This window comes from Chaetodon trifascialis, chromosome 2 (assembly GCF_039877785.1).
Source record: "Chaetodon trifascialis isolate fChaTrf1 chromosome 2, fChaTrf1.hap1, whole genome shotgun sequence".
Classification (NCBI taxonomy): domain Eukaryota; kingdom Metazoa; phylum Chordata; class Actinopteri; order Chaetodontiformes; family Chaetodontidae; genus Chaetodon; species Chaetodon trifascialis.
In genome coordinates this window covers 28,085,435-28,097,801 of record NC_092057.1, presented here as the reverse complement: position 1 = coordinate 28,097,801, position 12,367 = coordinate 28,085,435, and the positions used below count along the sequence as shown (strand labels likewise).

The 12,367-nt window shown below is 43.7% G+C and overlaps 1 protein-coding gene across 1 annotated transcript in view; it reads right to left on the bottom strand.

The window, feature by feature from the left end:
- Positions 1-4,793: 4,793 nt before the first annotated feature.
- LOC139340129 (sarcoplasmic/endoplasmic reticulum calcium ATPase 2) overlaps positions 4,794-12,367 on the bottom strand; it is a 28,966-nt gene continuing 21,392 nt past the window's right edge. The window contains exons 11-24 of the mRNA XM_070975759.1: positions 12,110-12,198; positions 11,810-11,912; positions 11,436-11,567; positions 10,875-11,000; positions 10,546-10,767; positions 10,080-10,191; positions 7,852-8,090; positions 7,505-7,725; positions 7,129-7,331; positions 6,907-6,992; positions 6,440-6,573; positions 6,084-6,201; positions 5,790-5,924; positions 4,794-5,695 (exon numbers count right to left, since the gene is read on the bottom strand). Of these exons, the coding sequence (XP_070831860.1) occupies positions 5,507-5,695; positions 5,790-5,924; positions 6,084-6,201; positions 6,440-6,573; positions 6,907-6,992; positions 7,129-7,331; positions 7,505-7,725; positions 7,852-8,090; positions 10,080-10,191; positions 10,546-10,767; positions 10,875-11,000; positions 11,436-11,567; positions 11,810-11,912; positions 12,110-12,198 (2,109 nt within the window). The 3' untranslated portion in view covers positions 4,794-5,506. The remainder of the gene's footprint in view (positions 5,696-5,789; positions 5,925-6,083; positions 6,202-6,439; positions 6,574-6,906; positions 6,993-7,128; positions 7,332-7,504; positions 7,726-7,851; positions 8,091-10,079; positions 10,192-10,545; positions 10,768-10,874; positions 11,001-11,435; positions 11,568-11,809; positions 11,913-12,109; positions 12,199-12,367) is intronic.

Below are 12,367 nucleotides of genomic sequence, written 5' to 3'. Positions count from 1 at the left end.
AGGAAAACCAGCAGGAGAGGAAGCAGAGGGACTGCAAACAGCCTCACACGAGGCCATGAAGTGGTCCTGGCAGGCCAAGCATCGATGACCACAGAGGACAGTGAGTGTTTTGTGCCATGACAAAGTTTAGCTCCATCCAACTGAAGTAAAGTCACGTCTGGCTCACTATCTGTGTGTGCAAGTGCCACTTGCTGGGGTGGGGACCTCATGACAGCAAATCTGCCGCTGCATGCTGGGGCCCTGGAAAAAAAAATGCCATCAGGAACTGAGCCTTGAACTGAACCCACAAGAGCAGCCCACACACACTTGCATGCTGTGATGGAGACTTCAGCCCACCCTGACAGTTGATGTAAGACACCATGGCAGACCTGTCAACCCTCCCGTTTTTAGGGTGAATGAACAGATAATCACACTTTCCACCCTTCACCTTTTGTGTAGTGCTGAGGCACCTTGATATTGTGTAATATTACATATTTTCTTCAATATTACATATTTATCTTTTCTTTACACACACACACACACACACACACACACACACACACACACACACACACACACACACACACACACACACATATTAATACTAAAATAAGAATTTCCATGCGCTTGTTTTATTATTAATACAGTGTTAGGCCCCACGATTCCAACTATGACAGAGAACAAAATTTATCACCTGACTCTGGTGTCAGCACTGATATGCTGGTGGCCTGCTGAATGGCCCCATCATGTGGTCAGCACACTCATCAGACACTGCAGCAAGAAGCATTTACTGATCACAGGCACCTGTCCTGCAGTTATTGAGATACAAGCTGGTAATTCTCTGATCACTGCTGCTGTTTCAAAGTCCTGTAATGACAGCACACTATCCCTCCACAGTTAGACTATGGTTCTAACACACGAAGCAGAAAACATGAACACGTCAGGACTGTAAGTTCTAAAAGGTAAATGTAAATTCAAACAGCAGCAGACATTAGTTTAAGCAATCTTTTGTGCAGCACTTGTAATGTGTCACACAAGAACAGCACACGTGAATTCAGAACCATTTCAGATTTATTGTTTTCATCCCGTGACATCATTTCCAATGACAACAAAATCTTCAACAGCAGAATAAACCAGAAAAAAATTCAAAATAAAATTTGCCAAATGGTGCTCCCTTGTTTAGCTTAAGTGTAAAGGTTGCTTAATTAGTGTGGAGGGAACAGAGAGGAGGAGAGGGAAAGGTGGAAGGAGAGAAAAGAGAAACTATTACAGTTTCCCGAATTTTGAAGTTCTTTAAGTCATTTATTGTGACAGTCTGGAACCGTAAAAGCCCTCCATTGCACTCATTCTTCTCCTAAATGGCTGACATGGGTGTTGTAATAATAATAATAATAATAATAATAATAATAATAATAATAAAAGTACAAATTGTTGGGGATTTGTCAGAGCTGGGCTGTCATAGATTACACCCCTGGAAAAAAAAAATACAATATCAATAAATAATGAAAATAAAAAATAAATACTCACGACTAAGTGCATCTACGTGTTTTTTTCTGCCTTAATAGTATCAAGACAAAAATATTATATTGCAAATAACATTGGTCATTTTTGAAATGTTCAAGCTATCATATGAGAAAATTGAAAACAAAACAAAAACAAAAAACAAAAAAGAGGCAGAACTGTGGGAAGCAAAGAAGCAAGAACTCCTTCTATGGTTTCCAATAATTATCAAGGAGCAGTGGCGACAAAAACAAAAAAGACAAAACAAAAAATTGCATGTTTCAACAACAGGTGAGTTGGTCTAACACCTCTGGAACAGTGTTTGATGTCAGGAAGTTTAATGCTTTTCTATTCTGAAGCAACAGGTTTATGTTTTCATTGAATGGTTTAATAAAGATCCTTTGACCTTCTGTTCGAGCCACTTTGAGGGGAAAAAGATTGCAATTATACAAGACCAGGTCACAGATTACAAGAATAAAGCTGGGCTTCTTTAAAGTAAAAATGACAAGGATAGAGTAATTTTACTAGAAAATGCCATATACAGAGTAATGTTGTACTGCTGGGAAGGAAAAATGATGTTATGGGACAGACAGAATCCACGAAGCTGTCTGACAAACATTTGTGGCAGAGTTCTATCGTCAGTCCAGGGAGGCCACAGAGGAGGCGTGACCGGAGCTGAACCCTGCTCATCAAATCATGACTTAGCTTTCATAACATCAGGATTTTATTCTCCAAATCTCAGGGGTTTTTTTCTTCCACAAAGCGGACCCAAGACTCTCATTGTGGCCAAATGCAAAACACAACAAACATAACTGCAATTACATGGTTCAAAAAATGCTGTTTCCACAAATAAAAAACATCCTTTAATGGCAAACAAAGTGAGACATGACTGGCAAACATGGTAGATGGGTCACCGATGTGCAAAAAGAACACATGTAAATGAAACACTCCCTCACTGTCAGGCTTTCTGTTTGACTTGTGGAAAAATATCATTCTGAATCTGTATGACAGCTCTGCTGATAGCACTGGTTGTCAAACTGAAATCATGCATTATTGTGAGTACACCAACAGAGGCAGACTCTGTGGTAAACAGGCATGGGGCAAAGAAGCAAAGAACTGAAAGAAAGCAACTCAAAAATACACTGGTGCAGTGCTGATGGGACTTGTGTCATAAGAGTAATAAACACATACGGTATATTTAAAGCCATTACATAACAAAGTAATAAAGAACTTCACAAACCAAACAGAGACAACTCATTCATCCTGGTGTGAAGGCTTAAATTGAGCTTCAGTCAGTCTATGAAGCCTCAGGATGTCTAAAGGACGACCAGAAGTCTGCTCAAGTCAAGTTACATTGAAGACTTGAAGAGCTTTTCAGTGTCAGTAACAATCAACAGAAGAGACAATGAAGGATATTTAAGTGTAGATCTATCAGACTGAAGGTGTGAGGGACTGGTCTTCAAGAATTTAAAAGCTATGATGAACTGTACTCAAAGCCGTGACACAGTTTTAGACACGTGAACCCTTTAAAACCAGCAGGCAGCAGCGATACATACGTCCCTCTTTAGCCCCAGACTCTGCAGGTCAAGATGTTTTCTGCAGAAGCAAACAGTCACAGTACAGATGTGGGCTGATCCTCCGCTTTAAAACATGTTAGAATGTGTGACGTGCGTTGACATGCATTCTGTCATGGTCTGCTAACAGTCTTCCCTCACAAGTTAAACGCTTGTTTGAAGTATTTAGAGGGAAATTCTAACAGTAATGTGAGAATATGTTTGCATTGCAGCATAAAGACAGTTGCAGTGGGCTTCTGGGGAGTCACCAGCTGTTACTGACCACATATTATTACTGATGAATGGTGTGGATGTGATGTTGGTGTGTGCATGTGAGTGTGTTGTACGTTTGTCTTGGATTGTGGAGCAGTCAGCACATTTCTCTTTTTTCTGTCAATCCCACTCTTGTTTTTTGAACACAAATATTCACCTAAAAGGTGCTATGTGTGATTAGTTTATTAGTCTGAACTCAATGAACATCTCCAGTGGAGTCAGTAACACCAGCTCTTCCAAAGTTCAATGTTAGCCTTGTAATGTCAGTTTTCAGACAGACGTGTGCATCACTAAATGAAAATGGGTTGCCCCATGCAAAGTAGCTCTGAAGAGATTAACTGTAACATATTTAACTGTAACTGGCAGGTGGAACTTTTGCCGAGTTAACTGATGTCAGTATTAATGTTGTTTGGTAATATTTGACCCCTTTAGACTGAAAAGTAAAATATCACTGCACTAAATATGAACTGAGAAGACTTTAAATGACATTTTAAAAAACACAATGTATATCTCCAGTTGCAAAAGGTTATGCTAGTAATCTCGCACTAAATAAAGTTTGTTAGGTTATTTTGTATTTCCCTCCTCTAAGCTATAGGAATACTACTAACCCTCAAACAGAGTGATTTCTCAGTAACAGCATAAATGACTAAAGCAAAGTCATCCTTACATTTCCAAAAAATTGTCAGGCAAACTTGTTATTATTGCTTGTCTGTCTGAAACTGTCATTTCTTGGAGTCATGTTAGAGTTTGTGATGGTACTCTGACTTTATGTTGACTGACTCTGATTGGACAGTGCTACAGATTGACACAATACTGAAGTCTTTTGCTATCTAAGACATTTTCAAGTTGCACTGGTGCAGCCTGATCGAGTAAATGACTAGTTTAAACTACTCATTACTGAGGACTTAGGAACAAACTTTACGTGGTTTTCTGAATAGCTGGTGCCATACAGGACTCCTGGGGCTCTATTTTCGATTCCGCTGCCAGCGCGGCGCAAAGTCAGGTCTGCTTCGCCGATGGGGCGTGGCGGCGCAGACTTCGGTATTTTCATGCACTGCGCTGCCGGCGCAACGCCTCCCCCTCTCATCTCAGTCCCACCCAACGGCGCAACTTGGAAAGAGGGAGGGGAGAAGGCGTGGAGTGGGTTTGACACAGCCAAGTCTAATCTTCACCAATCACAGCAGCTCCTCGCCTCACCTTTAAAAACGGTGCTGGCGAGGCGCATGGCAAGTTTCGAAGATGACTGAGCCCACGCAGGAAAGTGTCCGATGCCCAAACTTCTCCCAGGAGGAGACTGACGTCAGTCATGTCATGTCATGTCCCCCTAATGCACTGCAACGCCCATCTTGGTGCACCTCTGTGCGCCTCGGTTTACCAAAATACCAAATGCGCTGCACGCCTGCCTGCGCTGCGCAAAAACACCACTGCGCGGGGTGCGCACCCTGCGCCCCACCAGCGGCGAGGACGAAAATAGAGCCCATTGTCTCTAGAAAATCAAATGAAACAATCTGGGAGGGAAATGTCTCTTTGGAAAATTAATACAACCTAAGACAAGCTGGAGCAGTTGGGAGCCACTGATGACTGATGTGGTGTTTTACATTGTGTGTCCCTTGGTCAAATTTGTCAGAAAATCTAATTGCTGAACTACTTAATAACACACAAAAAAGATTACAGCATGCTAACATGCTAATGTCTATCATGTAACCTTCAGTAGTTTAGAATGCAAAGGTCAGGAGGTGAGCATGCTATGTTAGCATCAATGTACAGCTGTAAAGGTTGTCAGAGACATATTTCACTCTGGACCTACACACTGACTAACACTGGCATCCCGAGAGCCAAAAAAGGGGAAGTTCATACAAGCACAGTCTAAATAAGTTATGGCATTCAAATGAAATGTGCTCGCAACTTAGAGACAATTAACGACACATAGCACCTTTTATCACTGAGGAAGAGATGGTCTAAAACAGCCTTGTACTTTCTCTCTTGTCCTTTTCTGATTGTCTGATTGGCTAAATATTTCACTCTTTTAACTTCTTGTATCTCTGCTGGGCTCTTGCTTCTCTCTCACCTCACCCCACCCTCACACCTGTCATTCCTCAATCCTCTGCATTTTGTTCCATCAGTTCTTCTTTAGCATTTCTCTTTCATCTTTCCTGTCTTTCACTGCTCACACCACAGTCCACCCGTCCTCCTTTCTCCCATCACTCCCAGAAGATGTTGGTGATGTCAGAGTCCAGACTAAAGATCCAGATCACGAGCGGTGCAGAGATCAGAACGAACGACCAGGACACGCCCTTCACTGACTGACGCAGCCTCGTCATCATGGCACCGACAAACCCTGCGCTAGCCCTTGTCCTCTGCAGCTCCTCTTCTTCTTCTTCTTCCAGTGACTGTTTGAACAACAAATGAAAGAGTTAGACGCAGACCAGATACAAATACCTCTGCTGCACATTAACAGAAGCACTGTCAGGTATGTCGCCTGACCTGGATCTGGCTTCCTGGCTCGATGTAGTTACGGGCCAGAAATTTGAGAGCCTCATCCATCAAGATGACAGGAATTGACATCTTCAGCACCACCACCCACTGAGGCCATGACAGAGGACGTATCTGGAATATCACCTGAAGACACAGACAGAGGGCGTGGCCGTGTGGTGGATCAAATCAAGGTGTCAGTGCAGGACAGCTGTAAACTTGTGGTGTGTTACTCACTGAATTTTTGTTTCAGTGGAAGCCTTAAAGGATCTTCTAGACACATACAGTACATGCATGCATGCTTACCGGCAGCGGGTCTACATATAGAATGAGGAAGTGTAGAGCCATGGACAGACAGATGGCCCCCACCAGCCAGGGGTTGGACCAGGGAGGCATCTTCAGCAGGGACTGGTTCTCTGATAGACTGGACAGCACAGGTGAGGAAGGAAGAGGTTATTTTTACTGCTCACACTGTCTGATCTGTCACTTCACAGTTTAGACGAGCTTCACCTCTACCCTTGATCTCGAGCCTCCTTGCAGGTTACATCAAAACATTATATTCTGACCACTCAGGTGAATAAATGACAATCACATTGGTTGTTTCATACAGGACAACACTGGATATGTAGATTAGTATGTGGGTGTGTTTGTTTTGTTCTCACCTGTTTAAGGCATTGCACATCTCTATGGTAACCAGGACAGATAGGGCCATAGTCATGGGATAAGGAGACTCAAAGACGGAACACTGTACGCCAGCAAACTCAACGTGGCCTTCGCTGCACTGCAGGTAGTGGGACTGTGTGGAAAAAAATGAGTAAATGACACTTTTGTCACCTTCCTGCTAAACTGTCTCAATTTCCTACCGTGGCAAAGAATTCTAATGCTGACATGCTTTTGTTCAGTTATTATCCGGCAGACGTGTGGAATTAACACAATGGTTAGCCTGATGGTGTGATTTTATTATTATTAAGTCAAATTAATAATGCAATTAATTATTAAGTGCAAACAACACTGCTCACCCTGTTTGTGTTAGTGCCACAGTGTATTCATTAAACTACAGCATGTTATGTAAGGCCACAGAGCATGAGAAGCACGACAGAGGAGGAGTGATGGGGACATGTGTGTTTACCAGTTGATAGAAGGAAAGTTTTGGTCCATCATGGGCTGCCATAAACCACCAGGCAGCAGCTCCAACAGTGGCTGCTCCCACATAGCCTGCAGAGAGGGATGGGAGGGATTTGGTTTGTCTAAAAGGCAAGATGATCTGATAATGAATAAATAATCCAGACTTTTTTGTGGTGGTAGTACTAATGATCATCATGTAATGATGTCATTCTGTCCCATGACTCACATCCAATGATAAGGTAGCGGCAGAACAACCAGCTGGAGATCAAAGGCTCTTTGGGGGAGCGGGGAGGGCGGGACATGATGTCCAGGTCTGGAGGGTTAAAGCCCAGAGCTGTTGCTGGGAAACCGTCGGTGACCAGGTTGACCCACAGCAGCTGGACTGGGATCAGTGCTTCAGGCATGCCCAGTGCGGCCGTCAAGAAGATGCTGAGGAGGACAGATGGAGGAGAAGGAAACAGTGAGAGCCTTAATTATCCCTCCAGCTAAACTAAACTCTCTATCAATAGACAATTCTTCTGTAAAGTTATTACACCACTTGACTTTCTTCAAGCTTTTTTACAAAATGTTCTGCATCCACTCATATCAGCTCTGTCACTAACCAGACCACCTCTCCTATGTTAGACGATATCAGGTATCTGATGAACTGCTTCATGTTGTTGTAAATGGCCCTGCCCTCCTCCACGGCAGCCACGATGGTGGAGAAGTTGTCGTCAGCCAGGATCATCTCGGAGGCTGACTTGGCCACCGCTGTGCCACTGCCCATAGCAATGCCGATCTCAGCCTTCTTCAATGCTGGTGCGTCATTCACCCCGTCACCTGTCTGAAACCACAAGGGAAGGCAGGGATGGAGGAGGATCGTTTAGTGATACCACAGGAGCAGAAGTGCTGTCATACTGGTTATCAACACGCCTATGCTAGTGCTCTAAGTACGAGGCAGTACTCTCACCATGGCAGTGATGTCACTCAGGCTCTGCAAGTACTCCACTATACGACTCTTGTGTGTCGGCTCCACCCGGGCGAAGCACCGTGCCGTCATGCAGGCCTGACGCTGCAGGTGAGGGGGCAGCTCATCAAACTCCCGGCCTGTCAGCCCCCCGTTGATCCCCGCACCCTCCTGCTCCTCTTCCTGCTCTGTGATGATGCCCACCCTCCGACAAATAGACAGGGCTGTCCCTTTGTTGTCACCTGGACAGAAAAATCAGGAGTGGTGAATTGCTCGATTAATGCTTGGTTTGTCCATCTGTAATGACAGCTAAAGAAAGAGACAAGGCTTTCTGACAAAATTTTTAAACTAACTTTCAGCTCATTGCAAAGATTTAAATCACATTTCTTGTAGTGAAAAATTGTGTATTTCCAACTAAAACACAGATAGAGTATAGAGAGAATGAACAGTCTGAACAGTGTGTAATGAATACTCTAGGGCAGTGGTTCTCAACTGGTCTGGCTTCAGGACCCACCATCACCCCTTAATGGCAAGCCACGACCCAAGTCGAGGAAAAAAGCATTAAGAATCCCCTTCAAAATAAAAGCACAGGATCTTTTTCTTAACATTTTGTTTTGCCCAGGCAAAGGCCTGTGACCTTGAGAATCACTGCTCCAGGGTACAAACAGAATGAACATGTGTGGCAATTTCAACAGGCAGTGCAGGTATAAGTATAAAATACAGTGTAATAATACTATATAGTGCAGGTGTAAGTGCGAGTAATAGTAAGCAACGACAAGTGACGTATATTAAAATCATTATTTGAAAGAAAGCATTTTCAAATCACAGAACAACTATTTTAGGTATACTCAAAGCTAGAGTAGGTAAAGTATTTTAAAAGCATTCTTTGTTCTCTTGGTTCTCTTTACATCCTGAAAGCAATCATTAAATCAAATGCTCTGACAAACAAAAGAAAAAAACCTGTGGCTGCTGATGGCCTACAAAAAGCCCATTCAGTCATTTCAACTGTCCCAAATGAAATTACTGGATGGCCTACCTGCCTGTCTACCTACATACCTGCCTACCTGCACGCGCTCTGCTTGTGTACTTTTTGCACGTGACCGGAGTCTTCACAAGGCTAAGCAGATATATTGCTGAAGCTTTCAAGAGCGAGGTGCACAAGAATGGCAGAAAAAGTGAAGTCACAATTTCTCAATGGTAACAGCTTGATGGCTGTGAGTACTAACAACAGCCATGTTTGTTCTTTACATTCACTGGGTGTTTTCTTACATTGAGTGAGATGTAAGGCAGTTGGAAACAGGTAGTGATGACAGCGACGGGCTGTGCAGGCAGCATGCTACACCCGAGCTGGAGAATGAGTGAGCCGCTCAGTCAGCATCTAATCCAGTTACACATAGCACACACCCACAGCAGTGAGCAGTAACTGCTGGGCTGGGCAGCCCACTCAGACTGAAAGGAACATTCATCGAGGCTATTTTGCTTGTGTTTATACGATTGTGACATTTAACAGAGTTTACTTATGTTTATGTTAAAAGAAGCAGTCCTCTCATCACTGCTCCCTCCCCAAAGCGCTCTCGTGGACTTGTTCTCCAGCAGCAGTCAGGCAGTGTGTGTTCATGTGTTTTTTGGGAGTGGCTTTGGAGGAAGAGGAAGGATGGGATTTTTCACTTGTATACTGTTGAAATCTAGCCGAGTGCCAACGTTACTAACTCCAGCTGCAGTTAAAAATGTCTAATAATACCATTGTTAATAACGTTTTAAAGGAGTACTCCAATGGTTTGGTATTGTACTTGCATTAAGTTAAGGGACAAAAGGCATCTTAAGAAATGAATGGTCAAAATTAACGAATAGAGGCTGAGATATTCTCACGTTCAGCAACCAGTATGTTACTCTTAACATGACAAACTGTTGTGGCAATGTTACAGTGAGGATGCCTTAATCCTCTGTCAACAATGTGTGTAACATCTTCATCCTACACATGATGCAAATCAAAAACAATCTCTATTGGTGTACTTCTACAATTATCTGGTATACTTCTGAGAGTATATTGTATCTGTGTGGGTTAGCATATTTGTATTTTAAGTATGGTTTTGCACGCACACACACGCACGCACGCACACACACACACACACACACACACACACACACACACACACACACACACACACACACACACACACACACACAGTGTACATTAAGATGTGTGCTTGGTTGTGTGTGTGCAAGCTTACCTGTGATCATGATGACTCTTATTCCAGCCTGGCGACACATTCGGACTGCACCAAGCACTTCTTTCCTGGGGGGGTCCAACATGCCCACACAGCCCACAAAGGTCAGGTCCGACTTGAGAGAGGAAAAGAGACGGAGGGAAGGTGTACAGGACTAGTTTAGCTTCTCCAATTCATTCAACAGCCATCACCAACAGTCTATGTCTTTATGTAGAGACACTGGCAAAGACTGATGAGAAGAGGTTCCAGTTCCCATTTGTCAGACACAACATAACTTGATGTAGGTTGCTTTGGATAAAAGCGCCTGCCAAATGACTAACTGTAAATGTGACATCTAACCAACTTTATGTCATGCTTTTAAAACTGATGAGACAGTAGTTTTCATCAGAGCTAGAGCACAGTCTGGACAATGCGCCCATTTAAAAACATTTAAATGCACACACACCACCATCACTGTCATCATCATCACCTCATAGCTGGCGAAGGCAGCTGAATTCTCAAGGTTGAGGCAGTGAATATCAGGGGGCGTGTCCCTGGTTGCCATGGCGAGACAGCGCAGTGTGTCTCGACCGGATCCCCATTCCCGCACAGTGGACAGGACCTGCTCCCGGACCGCCGGGCTCAAAGGCACACGAGCAGAACTGCTGACCCGGATATAATTACAGCGCTCCAACACACTCTCTGGAGCTCCCTGAGGAGAAATGAGAAGTATTGCACACCGGAAGGAAGAGAAGATGACATGAATCTTTACAGTCACTGGATAACCAAATGAATCATAATGAGTGATGTGTAGCTCACCTTGATAAACATCTTTGCTCCAGAAGCAGACCTGGTGAGTTTATTGGATGAACAGAAGACAGACATGGACTTCCTGTCTCTGGAAAACTCCAGCGTCAGCTCTTTCCTCATCAGCTGCTTAATCACCTAAAAACAAGCAACAAAAAGAAAACTACAGTATGTACGCTTCATCTTGAGCGCAGTCCGGTGACTTTTACCAGCAGAACATACAAAATCAAAACAGAAAGGCCCAAACACAGAATCTTTGCTGGAATCGCTTTGAAATACTGCTCCCAAAAAACAGACCAACAGACACAGCTCTTCATTAGTCAGTACTCAGTACAATGGCTTAATGGTCTCACAGGTAACAAGGCATAAGAGAGAAGAGAAAGCATGGAAAAGGTTTCAGAAAGTCCTGCGTAATGGATGCAGAGGTCAGAGGGATGATCAATGAGCCACTTGCAACAGCACTGTCTTTAAATTTACAGAAACATCTCTCCACTTCCTTGCCATCTGAAACTCTCTCTCTCCCGCTCTCTCTCTCACACACGCACACACACACACAGACGGACACACACTTACAGAGCAGCATGCTGTAGCTCTCTCAGCAGGGTTCAGTCCTCTCAGGTCGGTATCGAACACGTTCATTTTCTCCACCAGACAGCACAGGGCAGTCTCTGTTGCTTCGCCCACCTTCTCATACACACCCTTTGCCTGTAACACACACACACACACACACACACACACACACACACACACACACACACACACACACACACACAAAGAGAACAGAGGTCACAGTGTATTACATAGTGTCCTCTTAACTGTGAAGAATAAGACGCTTCAGTATTCGCAGTAAGACATATTAAGAATCAGATTCCATGTGTAAATGTTCCATAACCATGCACAGTGTATGATGTCTGAAGGGCTGCTGCAGTCATGTTCGCATGTCTTACCTCATTGTAGTCCAATGATGAGTCATTGCACAGTGCACAGATGGAAGCCATCTCTACCAGGCCTTCATACTGACTGCACTTCACCACTGAGCCATCCTTATAACTGGAAAGACAGGACAGGCCATGACAGACAAAAGAGGAATAAAAACAAGAGGAAAACAGGTAAAAAAGGTATTTACTATATAAATAGTAACAAAAGGTTGGGGAGATAAATTGTGGGCTCTCATAATCCAAATCCATCAAAAATCCATAAACAGGTCAAGTGTTAAGTTTTAAAGGTTAAAGGTTAAAGACACTCACACTTCCCCTTCAGGGGCGTAAGTAGATCCAGTGACAGTGAATTCACTCAGTCGGCAACGCTCCCCCGACACACTGTCTACAATAAACATCTGAACACACGCACATGCACACAGACAGACAAAGCAGTAGTTGATTAGTTCAATAATGTTAAGAAGATCACATTTGAGGTTAGGTCCACATTCCAACAGGCCTAGCCACCTCACGAGCTTCAGACCAAACCAAATCAAAGCCAACTCCACAGGAAGTCAATCATCTGGC